This window comes from Macrobrachium nipponense, chromosome 10 (genome assembly GCF_015104395.2).
Source record: "Macrobrachium nipponense isolate FS-2020 chromosome 10, ASM1510439v2, whole genome shotgun sequence".
Lineage (NCBI taxonomy): Eukaryota > Metazoa > Arthropoda > Malacostraca > Decapoda > Palaemonidae > Macrobrachium > Macrobrachium nipponense.
In genome coordinates, this window is record NC_087204.1 from 31,492,476 (window position 1) to 31,507,758 (window position 15,283).

Consider the following 15,283-nt stretch of genomic DNA (forward strand, 5'->3'; position numbering starts at 1 on the left):
GTTAGAATGTGGATGAAATATATAAAATTCATACGATTGACAACTGTTAAATTCTTTGAAACGTGCAGTTTTTACCGTCTGCAGTTCTGGGCAGGAAACGCTACTTTAGTGAGACAAAGCGACCCGCTTAAATTAGATAAATATTAACTCAATTACTTGTGAAATTCTCTCTCTCTCTCTCTCTCTCTCATGAGGACACTTTCACTTACTATAGGGTCTAATGGTAAGTGCAGCATGTTTACTGAGAGAGAGAGATGAGAGAGGAGAGGAGACGATGAGAGATGGGGGGGGGGGGGGGGAGGAGAGAGAGAGAGAGAGAGACTGCAGAAATGCTGAAATTCAAACTGTGAGGCTGTAAAGGGCTGAAAAATCAGTGGCTGCTCGTGTTACCTTTTATCTCCATCCAAAAAACCGCACATATGATGATACACTGTCAACATAACACGTTTGCATAGGTTCTCAGAATGAAAATCTCAATAGGGGCCTTCATAAATAAGACTAAATATAAGAGGAGGAGGGGGCTAATGGCAAATATCCTCACTCGATATCACTGGAACTGCTATCTTGCTTCTGATTGGTCGATGTATTTGAACTGTAGCCAATGGTGGAGGCTGGTTTTGATCTGCCAATCACGAGGAGCTCCAATGTTAACGGTTCCGGATACTTACCGTCAGGTCCAATAAAACAGGCTACAAATAAGAATGTATTTCTGTATTGTTGTTTCGTAGATGTAATTTTCACACGGATAGCTGAAGGGCGTTTCCAGATTGCAAATATTCCGAACTGTAGGACAAATATGGTTTAGATGTCGGGAGACAAATACCTTTATATTCTTGTTGCAGGTCTATTTCATTAAACAACATTTTAACGATTTCGTGATTCAACAAAGCTTCAAGTTTTTTAGCATTTTCATTGCAGCTTTTGTTCTTTGATTTAAAATGAAAACTTGTGATTATTCAACCTAACATAGCAAAAAAGAAAGGAATAACTGAAAAAATCCAGCGTACAAATGATAGATAATTTTTAATGGCATGCATTTAGAGGAATCAGAATACTAAAAAAAAAAACAATCAATGTGAAGCTTTTCGTATACAAAACCTCTAAAAGATACTCTCTGCAAAAAAAATATAAGAAAAAATAAATAAAAAAAGAAAACAGGCTCTACAAACTGAAAGAAAAACAATATCATTCAGACCAAGCAAAAATTGAAAATAAGTAAAGTAAGACAATGAACACACTGTCATTCCTGTTGCGGTCCTAAGGACCCCCCTCCCCACGCCCCTTACTTGGGCAGGATGATATCCCCTCCCTGCTGCATGAGAGAACCAATACAAAACCACAAACAGTTGATGAGGGAAAACTCGCCGCTGATCTTCTTATCGTCAGTGCGTTCGTGCTCTGACCACTCGTAGGGCGAGAATCTGTTAGGGGGGGAAATGGTCGTTGTCCTTTTCTCTCCTTTCTTTGTTGGAACTTATACATATATATATATATATATATATGTATATATATATATATATATATATATATATATATATATATATATATATATATATATATATATATATATGTATAACAGAATCACGAAAGTTAGGAACGTGATAAATCCATAAATAAAGATAAATGCCACGAAGGAAAAATAAACGACGGAGTCTGCGAGATCTTCGGCTGAAAAGCCCTTTACTGAAGCAGCTACTGACAAAAATCGAGAAAAGAACAATACAAGAAGGTTCGTATAACTGACGATAGGGATTATAAAAGGATTAGTGCCTAGAATCCGACACACCTGGAAGATAAGAAACCTTCCCAAACAAGCATAAACAAAGGGTGCAATTAAAGGTTTAAGACAATCATCTCAGATACAATCTCCAGACAATTAAAGGATTATAGGTGACAGCTATACGGAACCTGGTAGACAAAACCATAATTCACACCTAAAAAATTGACAGACATAACATTACAATAATTTTTTTTTTTTTTTTTTTTTTTTTTTAAGTTTTTTTTTTTTTTTTTTTTTTTTTTTTAAAATAAAACCCTTTTTCTAACGGCTAACTGATTTTTTAATTTAAGTCAAGTAATTATTATTAAGTTTCGGAGGTCATTCTTAAACATGTTACAGATACAAGGGTCTAAATGAAAAAGGCCACGACTAACATTGAAATTACAATGAAAAGTAAGTTGTATTAAAGCAGATTCTAAAAGATTTCGTGATAAGACATCTCTTGACCGTGCCAATTACTGAACTGTCAATCCAATTAATTCGGTGGTTGTTTTCACTTAAAGGAATAAATAATGCATTAGATTTTTGCCCAGTTTTTACAGAGTATTTATGCTGGCTTAGCCTTACTTCTAAGCCCTTGCTCGACTGTCCCAGGTAGAATGAGGGACAATCCATACATGGAATTTTATATATGTTGTTGCTTTCTCTGGGGCCATTTTTTATTAACATTCTTTTAGTGTGTTATTATAGGAAGAAACAAGGTTGACATTAAAAGCTTTTAACAATGGTTTAATGGTTTCAAATCCGTTAAAATAAGGCAAACTGAGAATGTTCTTAGAATTTTCTTTCTGTGTGTTTTCAGTATAAAACTTTTTGTGGGCTTTATTATAACAAATGTCTAATATATGTGAAGGATAGCATCCTATTTCCCTATTTTTCTTATGTATTCAATTTCTTGATCCAAATATTGTGGACTGACAATTCGTAATGCTCGTAAAAACATAGAGGAAAAAATTGATATTTTTATATTAAGATGGTGGCCTGAGAATACTGAATTTACATTGAAATGGTTCTCTATGTATCAAAACATCTAAGAAAGGGAGGCAATTGTCTTTTTCTAATTCTAGAGTAAACTTAATCGATGGTACCTGGTTATTTAATTTAGAGAGTAAATCATTTACATCAATACCGACAGGAGAACAGCTAAACAATCATCAACGTAACGATACCACTTTACAGGAATATGAATGATATTAGGTAAGTAGCGTTTTTCGAAGAATTCCATATACAGGTTTGAGAGCAATGGTGATAAAGGATTTCCCATTGCCATGCCAAAAATTTGTTGATAAAATTCACCATTGAATATAAAACTTACAATCACAAATGCACAAACTCGTGAGTGAAATAATGTGACTTATAGGTAGAGGTAATTCATGCTGAGTTAGTTCATTGCTAAGATATTCTAAAATAGAGTCTATAGGGTACTTTAGTAAAAAGAGAACATACGTCAAAACTAACGATCTATCAGTAGGCAAAGAGCAATTTTGTATAATTTATCAACGAAAATCCTAGAGAATTATATATATGAGAATCGGAGATGGTTCCAAGTAACGGGGACAAGATCTTAGTGATAATATTTCGAGAGTTTATATGAAATTGAACCAACAGTACTGATAATAGGCCGCATAGGGTTATTTTCTTTGTGCGTTTTTGACTATCCAAATAAGTAAGGTAGCGAAGGAGAATTGACTGACAATTTGCCTAGTAGTTCTGTTTTATCTTTAAGGATACTTTTCACTATGCTATTGAAGTTTTTTATGACTTGATCAAGAGGATTTTTTTTAGTTTTTTATAAGTCACATCATCATCCAGTAGGGCTTGCATACGTGATATGTAGTCAGCTTATCTAATTCTATACTATTTGACTTATCCGCTTTTGTGATGTGGATAGTATTGTCCTTTTTAAGATCGGTCAAAACTTTTCTTATAGCGAGCAGGGAGTTACTTTCATGCTTAACATTGGCAGCTCCGTAAACAATACCTTTAATCATGTCGACAATGATTTTGAGGAAGATCACAATATTTTTCAAATTTACTTAGGGATGACCCAATCATTAAAGCCGAAGGTCTACTTGTTGCAAAGAAAGATAAACCATATCCAAGCGCACTCACAACATTTTCACTTATTTGTTTACTAGATAAGTTAACAACCCAATCTTGACGTAAAAACATAGAGGAAAAAATATCAATTTTTTCCTCTATGTTTTTACGAGCCATTACGAATTGTCAGTCCACAATATTTGGATCAAGAAATTGAATTACATAAGAAAATAGGGAAAGATTTATGCTATCCTTCACATATATTAGACATTTGTTATAATAAAGCCCCACAAAAAGTTTTATACTGAAAACAAAACAAACACAGAAAGAAAATTCTAAGAACATTCTCAGTTTGCCTTATTTTAACGGATTTGAAACCATTAAACCATTGTTAAAAGCTTTTAATGTCAACCTTGTTTCTTCCTATAATAAACACACTAAAAAGAATGTTAATAAAAAATGGCCCCAGAGAAAGCAACAACATAATATATAAATTCCATGTATGGATTGTCCCTCATTCTACCTGGGACAGTCGAGCAAGGGCTTAGAAGTAGGCTAAGCCAGCATAAATACTCTGTAAAAACTGGGCAAAAATCTAATGCATTATTTATTCATTTAAGTGAAAACAACCACCGAATTAATTGGATTGACAGTTCAGTAATTGCACGGTCAAGAGATGTCTTATCACGAAATCTTTTAGAATCTGCTTTAATACAACTTACTTTTCATTGTAATTTTCAATGTTAGTCGTGGCCTTTTTCATTTAGAACCCTTGTATCTGTAACATGTTTAAGAATGACCTCAAATATATAATTACTGACTTAAATAAAAATCAGTTGCCTTAGAGTTATTAAAAAAAAAAAAAAAAAAAAAAAAGTTATTGTAATGTATCTGTCATTTTTTGTGAATATGGTTTTGTCTACCAGGTTCCGTATAGCTGTCACCTATAATCCTTTAATTGTCTGGAGATTGTATCTGAGATGATTGTCTTAAACCTTTAATTGCACCCTTTGTTTATGCTTGTTTGGGAAGGTTTCCTTATCTTCCAGGTGTGTCGGATTCTAGGCACTAATCCTTTTATAATCCCTATCTGTCAGTTATAACGAAACCTTCTTGTATTGTTTCCTTTTCTCGTATTTTTCGTCAGTAGCTGCTTCAGTAAAGGGCTTTTCAGCCGAAGATCTCGCAGACTTCGTCGTTTATTTTTCCTTCGTGGCATTTTATCTTTATTTATATATATTATATCTGTATTATATTATATATATATATAGTATCTATATAGATTATATATATCTCATAATAGTATATATATACGTTATTATATCATATATCTATATATATATTATCTATATGAGATAATATAGTATCTATATATATATTTATAGTATCTATATATAATATATATATGTATATTTTAGATATGTTATTTTTTTCCTAATATATATAGCTATATATATATATATATATTTATAGAGCCTATATATTATATATATATATATATATATCATATACGTATATATTAGTATATAGGTATATATAGTATGTGTATAATTTGTATCTATAGGTAATATATATGAATATATATATATATATTATATATTATTATATATAATTAGGTATATATATATATATATAGTATATATATCTATTATATATATATTATATATAGTAATATTATATCTTATTATATATATATTATATCTATATATATATTATTATCTATATATATATAATTAATATATGTATATATATACACACACACCACACACCCACATATATATATATATATATATGATATTATATATTTATATATTATTAATACATAGATTATATTCTATATACTATATATATCCCAAAGCTACAGGTGGACAGCTAATCAGTCGATATATTGAAGATACACAGGGCAGTGGAATCAGGCTGGTACAAAAAAAAAAAAAAAAAAAAAACAACTTTATTTGAGCCAACGTTTCAAGACAACAGTTTCATTTTCCAGGCTTGTCAAATAAAAAAAGAGTATATATATAAGTATATATATAAGTATATCTATGTATTTATATATATGTATATATATATATATATATATATATATATATAGGATATATATATATATAGAGATATTATATATATATAGAGATATAGAATAATATAGATATATAGATATATATAGATATATATAGATATATATATAGGTATATATAAAGGTATATATATAGATATATATATATAGATATATATATATATTATATATGTGGTATATATACACACACACACACACACCCACATATATATATATATATATATATATATATATATATATATATATATATATATATATATATATATATATATATATATATACAAAGGCTACAGGTGGACAGCTAATCAGTCGATATATGAAGATCAGAGGGCAGTGGAATCAGGCTGGTACAAAAAAAAAAACTTTATTTGAGCCAACGTTTCAAGACAACAAGTTTCATTTTCCAGGCTGTAAATAAAAAAAGAATAAATCTTGTAAATTATACAAAACAAACAAATTATGCAAAAATCTGTTTAAAGCCAAATTTGCATCAGGATACATTCATCACTGCAGGAGGTACCAACCTATATAGAAGGAGAGGAAGGGCGAATGGAATAAGGGCAGGTGAAAAGCAAAGAAGACGGTTATGACAGGTAGAGATAGGTGGTTAGAGATTCTAGAATAGATAATGCTAGCTCGGAATTGTTATGATTTTAAATTGATTGTATATTCAGTGTTGCTACCACATTTTTTGGCGATTTCTCTTATGTTCGAAAATTCGGGATTACTCAATTTACTGCCCGTTCGATAGCTAACGCCTCTGTGAGAGTCGGCGCGTACCTAGAGAAGTCTTTGGGTGCAGCCCACTACTATGAGATTCAGGGCCTCTGTAACACGGTTTTTTCGCAATAACTTTTTATCTATGCATTCATATAAATATAACGCTTATTCAGAATACATATTATATCAACACATAAATTTTGAGTGTATTCTGCACTACGTAGGTTGAATAAAATTTGATATTTATAATGTAAAAGTGACCTTTTCTGAAGACGGGCCAACTTACTCAGAGAAAAGGTTTCGAACGCACTCGTTACGTAACTTATGACATCATTCTTCCCTGTTTCTCGATGGATGATTGGCTATACGTAACGAAGGCTAAACCTCTGGCAACAATGACATACAAACTTTAAATACAAGCAAAGCAGTACACCTTTATGAACTCTGGAACCTCCCCACTGATAATTGTCATAATGAACAAACCAACAAAATATGTTAATAAATACAAAAACACTTCGATTATTAGTCTAACTTCCCAAAATAAGTTTCCAAAGAAATTACAGTCTACTTTATAGGTCACAATCAGATTGACAAGATGTAGGGAATAGTTGTAATTACCAAAACATAGTAGACAAGCTTGATTTGATAACTGTTATATCCTATGTCAAGCAATTTTATTTATTGGCTATCTACCTATTTACTGAAAAAATAACCGGTACCGTATGGCTTTAAACCTTCACCAATAATTATCGTCAGAATGGTGACTTCATGAGGCTCCACCCACTTTCGCCTCGTTATAATTCAGGATAACACTGAAGGCTACCATGGGCATTGTTGGATTAGAAAATTTAACTTCTGGCTATAAAAAACTAATTTCTCGAGTAGTTGTAAGAAGTGCTAAATGATCCTCAAGGATCCCAGCAGTTGGTCTAAACGTTTAATTCATGTATATTACTGCTATACTGTTGCGGCACTACTGCTAAAGTAGTATTACTACGCTAGCACTGATACCCCATCCACATCTAGTATCGTTCCGCCATTCATAAAGTCCTTTGGGTTTCAGAGCCGATGGCATTTCCGTCTGGTGGATGGGCGGGGCAACATTTGTAGTCAAGAGGTGTTGTTTACCTTGCTTACGTAATGAATGTTTTTCGACTCTTGGCTCGTAATCATTGGCCGTGGCGTCGGCTAGTTCATTTTTACTCTATAAAAATCAAAACCATCGGGTTTAGGTATTGATAATGCTGACAAAATTTGTGTGTGGTTGTAAAATATACATATGTCAACTTTCAGCTACATCCGATGCTTTGACAAGGAGCAAAGTCCAAAAAACCGTGTTACAGAGACCCTGAATCTCATAGTAAGTTCCTCGAGAACATCGAGGACAAGCGTACTTTGTATCATCACAGATGTCATAAGGTCGCCTAAACGGTCTCATTCCAAAGAATCCTTTATAGATTGGTTCTTTATTCAATACTGAAGACCGTTTAGGCGACCTTATGACGTCTGGGTGATATATAAGTATGATTGTCCTCGGTGTTCTCGAGGAACTTAGTGGGCTGCACCCAAAGACTTCTCTAGGTACGCGCCGACTCTCACAGAGGCGTTAGCTATCGAACGGGCAGTAAATTGAGTAATCCCGAATTTTCGAACATAAGAGAACATGCCAAAAAATGTGGTAGCAACACTGAATACAATCAATTTAAAATCATAACAAGGACCTCTTCCGAGCTAGCACTATCTATTCTAGAATCTCTAACCATCAAACAAACAGTACCATTGTTGAATGCCCAAAACTCTTCCACCTATCTCTACCAGTCGTAACCGTCTTCTTTGCTTTTCACCTGCCCTCATTCCATTCGTCCTTCCTCTCCTTTCTATATAGGTTGGTACCTCCTGCTATGATGAATGTATCCTGATGCAAATTTGGCTTTAAACAGATTTTTGTATAATTTGTTTGTTTTTATAATTTACAAGATATATTCTTTTTTATTTACAGCCTGGAAAATGAGACTTGTTGTCTTGAAACGTTGGCCCAAATAAAGTTGTTTTTGTACCCGCCTGTTTCCATTGCCCTCTGATCTTTATATATATATATATATATATATATATATATATATATATATATATATATATATATATATATATATATATATATATATATATATATGTATATATATATATTCGTTATATATATATATATATGTATATATATATATTCGTTCTCTGGCGGTTAAATATGTAATTCTGTGCGGAGGGCAAGGAAAGACTTTTCTCTTTCTTTCTTTTGCCAGGCAATAAAACTTGCAAGAGGAAAATTCTCTCTCTCTCTCTCTCTCTCTCTCTCTCTCAAGACATGGGAAACTGTATTTTGGACCCGGCAGATAAGAAATAAAATGCTCCTCTCTCTCTCTCTCTCTCTCTCTCTCTGCAAGACATGGGAAACTGCATTTGGAGCCCGACAGAAAAAGAATACAATCTCTCTCTCTCTCTCTCTCTCAATCTCTCTCTCTTTTTCTATACATGGGAAACTGTATTTTGGACCCGACAGAAAAAAATACAATCTCTTCTCTCTCTCTCTCTCTCTCTCTCTCTCTCTCAAGACATGGGAAACTACATACTGGACCAGGCCGAAAAGAAATGCAAAGTAATACAATCTCTCTCTCTCTCTCACTGTCTGTCTGTCTGTCTCTCTCTCACACACACAAAGACATGGGAAACTACATTTTGGACTTGGCAGAAAAGAAGAGCAAGGCAATGCAGTCAGTCTCTCTCTCTCTCTCTCTCTCTCTCTCTCTCTCTCTCTCTCAGAGAGGCCAAAGGAGAGGGGCAGCGGCTACCTACTGACTGACCTGGCCAGGACGAAGAGTAGCAGTGACACGGCCAGATAAGCGGTGACGATATACAGCCAGACGTCGAGTGAGAGAGGCGACAAGAAGCTGAACAGATTCGGCGTCTTTTTACTCGGCTTCTTGTACAGGATCGTGATACCTGGCGACACGGTCAAAGGGAGAGTTCATTAACTGAATGATTTCCAAAGGTGCAAATGCAAATGTTTCTGTAGTAGGGTATAGAACTGAATGTACTCCTATCTTCTCCCATAAAGTAAATTTATCAAAGGGACCAATATATTTCGGAGCAGTGAGCTTGTGTGAGTTTGTTGTTCCAAAGGCACCTTTATATATAAAATTCTCAAATTTTATATATATATATATATATATATATATATATATATATATATATATATATATATATATATATATAAGTGTCATATCACATTTCCGTGATTCATATACATATATCGAGCTACAATGTCCAAGAAAAAATTTCCCTTCGGTTAAGCATATATGAAAATATATTAATCCGATGTAGAGCGAATTAGATATTAAAGGACATTGTAGCTCGATTATATATATATATATATATATATATATATATATATATATATATATATATATATATAACTTATTTATATGTACATGATCAACTTCGGCTTGAGATGAGTTTTCATAGTTTTTTAAAAAGAAAGCAATAAAAATGAGACAAAGTCAATTTCACAATAAAGCAATATTGAATGTCATTCACTCGATAAGAAAATAATTGAATATAGGTGAGAGAGAGCGAGATATATATATAATATTATATTATATATATTATATATATATATAATATTATAGATATATATATATATATATATATATACTAAATATATAAATATAATATATTATATATATAATGTATAATATATATATATATTATTATATTATTATAATATATTATAGAGAAGAGAAAGAGAGAGAGAGAAGAGAAGAGAGAGAGAGCAGATAGAGAGAGAGACAGAGAGAAAAGCATGGGGGGAGCGGTTATCCCAACTGACCTAGGTTCATCCAGGGCATGGTGAAATCGACCACTTGCTCTCTTTCATAAGTGATTGTCAGGTCACCAATGGCTAAGTCGGCTTTCTGAGAAAAATCACAAAATGAACAATGTTGTCAGTTAAGAATAATAATCTAAACGGGAAATTCAAATCTAACTTGAATAATGCTTAATTCGGAAATGCCAAATTCAATATTACCAAAGTTCCTTCTAAAATATTTGGAATCGAAAGTCAATTTGATAATTTACAAATTCATTTGGAATTTATTGTGTATAACAGAAGTGTTAAGTAAATATTACAGAATATGTTATTCGTTGTAAATATGTATATATCCTCACAATTAAAAGAAAATTAGGCTGAATTTATATCCGTCCCATAATGTAAGTTTCTTATTGTCGAGATTTTTTCCATTATATTATATCATATCAAATTATGCTCAGATTTCTCTTATCTCTGGTACCTACAAACTATAACTCGCATTTGGGTACCTTGACATTATAGCTTTTCATATCATATACTGTATTCAGATTCCCTGAATACACTGTACCTCACATCTACCTTCTTTATAATGTCATCCCTACTCCTCAGGTGCAGTAATATTGTCTAAGGTCCCTTTTGGTACCTCGCATCTCAAACGTGGTTAGGAGACCCAAATCGTGGCCTCCGTCCGCCTTCTGTGCCTCACCTGATCGAGTAGTTCGCCAATCATGCCGTTCCACTTCCTGGTCTTCTCGTCGTACATCCCGCGACTCTCGTCCTCGGCGATGTGGATCGTGTAGTTGAAGCCGAGGATCTTGGCGATCTCGTCCAGCAGGTCGATGCAGAACCCTTCGTAGCGGTCGTTGCCCGTCATCGGCTGCGAGCTCTCCCTCAGCATCGTGTAAGGCGAACCCTGTGGCGTGAGTAGACAATGAATAAATGAGTGAGTGAGTGAATGAATCCATCAAGCATTGCTTTTCGTGGTGTGTGTGTGGCCGAGTTTAGACTTTCCCCTGAGACTGCTGATCTGGGCGCTAATTTCTCCCTTAAGCATACGTACATACATGAATAAGCAAACATGGCTCCAACAAGCAACACGCATTATTCTTTATGATATGTGCACAAGTCATCCAGTCCTGTGTTCCTCCCTAGCAGGCATATAAGAAGTAGTTTAAAGGTTTTCTTCGTACTGTCATGCGAAAATAGTAGTGACAGACCAATGGTTCTCAACTTTTGAAGGCCCATGGCCCACCTGAATTTTTTTCCTTTATAAGCTATGGCCTAACAGAAACAAAAGTGTAAACAGCATTACTAAACTGACAACCGTCATTAGGACAAAAATAATAAAAGAAGGTATTGTTGATTTAAGGTATTATCTTGAACATTTTCATTTACTCAGTCTCTTCAGAAAATAATTGATTACTAGCATCTCCTGGACATTAAAATTAATCTCAACCAAAAATAAGAATTTAAATTTTAAGTTTTAGAAATGCTTCTGCCTAACTTGGAAAGGCCTTCTGGCCCACCAATTGTGAACTGCTGCAATAGACGTTAGGGATTGTTAGATAGATCCTGGAAGGATATTGCGGTTATCAGCGTAGGAATCACGCCTCTTCCCGGTAAGATATTCCTCGTTCGGGTAGCTGATGGCCGTGGACCGTTTCCAGGCGGAGGAATGTTTCGAGGCAACGTTTCTATAAAACGTTTTTGGCCGGGAAACATTCAGATAGAATTTGATGCTTTCATTTATTCCCTAATATGATAATGCTTGCTTGTTACAACGCATTGGACGAAAGGATAAGTCGTGGGAGAGAAATGAGATTGCCAATTCACACTAAAACTGGAGCTCATTTGCAGTTCAAAAAGCGTTCTAGCCTCTTGAAGCTTGAAAATTGTACAATGGCAGTATAATAGAAATATCGTGAGATTCCAAAACCAATTTTTCTGTATTCCTTAATGCTATAAATGTATATTGAAAGTTATGTTCAAATCTAGTCATTACTGCTATAAATTCCCAACGAAGCTATGTTCAAATCCAACGCTTAATGCTACAAATGCACAGTGAAATTTATGTTTAGAATATTTCACGAAGATACATATAAAACAATATAATGTACAACTACAAGACAGACAGGTAGACAGACACAGAACAGAGCTTGGGTTGACAGAAAGACTCACGAGAATGGACGTCACGAGTAGCGTCTTGTTCTGCAAACTTTCCGCGATGCCCTTTTGCACGTCGTTGTAAGTCCGAGTGTAGTTCGTCCCGTTGGTCGGGTCCCATCTGCGAAAATGAAGGAGGAGGCTGATTAATATAAATCCCAGTTCTCCCTCATCATGTCTAAGCACTAGAGAGAATTCAGCCATCTTTGTTAACACATTCATTCCTTACCTGCATCAAAGACAGAATTTTTCTAGAGTCACTTCGTAGCCTGAAATAGAGCCCTCACCAAAGGACCTTTAATCCTTACAAAAATTAGGGGACTGGCTCTTGGGGAGGCCCTTCCCCCACGCAAACATACACACACACACACATACGCAAACACACACCCGCATGCGCATGAGAAGCATTTCAAGTTAAACTTTAGACCGACATTACTATCCAAATTACGCTATACTTATAGTAACTTTAAGTCTTTACTAATAAGATATTTAATCAATAAAACGCCTGATTTGATACTACGCATATCTAGGAAGCATAAAGGGCAAAAACAAATGCTATTTGATAGTTGATTCCTCAATTATTACACCGTTCATCATCATCTATTTCAAGGTTTATATTTTGTAAAAAAAAAAAAAAAAATAAATGAATAAATAAATAAATCCCATTCAGTCTAACAATTTTACGACAAAATCAACAATGAAATAACAAAGTTGGCACACACAACGCGCACGGATGCGAACACACAAACACACACACAGATATATATATATATATATATATATATATATATATATATATATATATATATATATACATATAAATCTTACCTTCCTACTTTCGTGAGTCCATCTTTGGTCAGCTCGACGATATCCAAAGCCACGTCACGCCGGAAGCCCTCTGTGTCAAATTTGATGAGGCCCGTCAGCCCGTTCACTTGGACCTACATAAAACAAAACAAAAAAAAATTGTACCATCTTATCAAACATTCCTTATCTTTATTTATATTCTATTATCTTATTCACTCGAAACCTGGGTCCTCTCACTATATAGGCTATAGTAGATTCACATCACCCGTGCATCTGATGTCTAGGCCAGTCCCTTACGACGCTCCTGATTGGCTGTTGATAAGCCGATCACAGGGCTGGAAACTCTCAATCTCTCGGGAGAGTTCACATAGGCAGGATGTATGTTCTACCTCTCCTGAGGGATGCTTTTGAAAGACGTATCCCTCAGGAGAGATGGAACATACATCATGCCTATGTGAACTCTCGAGAAAGACTGAGTTTCCAGTCCTGGGATTGGCTCATCATCAGCCAATCACGGACTGGCCTGGACATCAGATGCACGGGTGATGTGAATCCACTGTAGTACGATGCCTCTCTCGCCTACCCTTGATACTGACCCACTTCATGTAATTGATGAGGGAACTGCCGTGGACCCAGGTGTTCTCCCTGTCACACTCCAGCGGCGTGATATCGATGCGTCGTGACCGGTCGAGGTCGTCCAGAGCTTTCGCAAATAACTGGACAGCATCGTACATCAGGGCAACCTCGGTCTGTCGAAGGGACAATATGGAAATTAAGTAAATGATTAGATATGGTTAGAAAATATGATATAGACTTTCACTCTGATGTGCTTATACTTTGTTGATTAAGACTGTGTGATGAAAGTATCACCATCAATATTTTTTATTCTTTATTTATGAAATGGATCATCTAACACCAATTTTTTCGTTAAAATTAATCGTTAATGAAATCTCTGACTATGGTTTTCTCCTTCGTTAATAATCACCAAACGGGAATATCTTCGTTTTCTTATCTTATTTTTTTCTAGATTATTATCCATTCAGCTAGCAATTTTTTATTTATTTTTTCTTTTTCATTTCCGGGTTACAATTCGAAGTCATTTGCGTCATATTCTCCAACTTTACCATTCTTATTCCTTATATTCCTTCCCTTTCTTCTTCGAAATCATCAATAGTTTACGAACTACCGATAAAACCCGGTTATTCCAAGGCAAATAATGTCTACATTTTAGAATAAAGTTTCATTTTAAAACAGAGTTCAAATGAATGTGAGCAAATTTCCACGGCAAATTCAGAGAACGAAACATTCAGAGTATTCCAGAGTCAAAAGTTAAATCGTCAGAAAAATTCCAAATCCGGAATATCCCCAAACCGAAAGATTCCAAAACGAATATTCCATGAATATGTCTCGAAGCATTTACACTATAAGATAAAAGTGAAACTTAATTCATTCGCAAAATCCATCGGGAATACGTGAATAAAAAACTATAAGCCACGAGAAGTAGGGAAACCGAAATCATTCTAATCTCAGAAATTTAATGGAGAAATTTCACTCCCACTTCTATTAGAAATATCCCAAAAACGAAAAGTACTTTTTTTTAAACTGAAGTATCGAAATCTCACTCGGAAAATCCCAGTAGGGAAATGTATATGAAAGACTGACAAACGAGAAAGTAAGCCACTGCCAATTTGATGGACATTTCACTGCCACATCTGTAAGAAATATTCCAAACACTTAAAATTTTTTCTAATGTATGGAAATCTCACTCGGAAAACCCCAGTAGGGAGATGTATATGAAAGACTGACAAAAAAAGAAAGAAGGCTACTGCCAATTTAATAA

The 15,283-nt window shown here is 34.3% G+C and overlaps 1 protein-coding gene across 1 annotated transcript in view; it reads right to left on the bottom strand.

Annotated features, from left to right (window-relative positions):
- Positions 1–15,283, bottom strand: part of LOC135223547 (glutamate receptor ionotropic, kainate 2-like) — a 240,123-nt gene that overhangs the window by 15,893 nt on the left and 208,947 nt on the right. The window contains exons 9-15 of the mRNA XM_064262048.1: positions 14,040–14,192; positions 13,465–13,577; positions 12,652–12,757; positions 11,180–11,386; positions 10,495–10,579; positions 9,470–9,608; positions 1,287–1,421 (exon numbers count right to left, since the gene is read on the bottom strand). Of these exons, the coding sequence (XP_064118118.1) occupies positions 1,287–1,421; positions 9,470–9,608; positions 10,495–10,579; positions 11,180–11,386; positions 12,652–12,757; positions 13,465–13,577; positions 14,040–14,192 (938 nt within the window). The remainder of the gene's footprint in view (positions 1–1,286; positions 1,422–9,469; positions 9,609–10,494; positions 10,580–11,179; positions 11,387–12,651; positions 12,758–13,464; positions 13,578–14,039; positions 14,193–15,283) is intronic.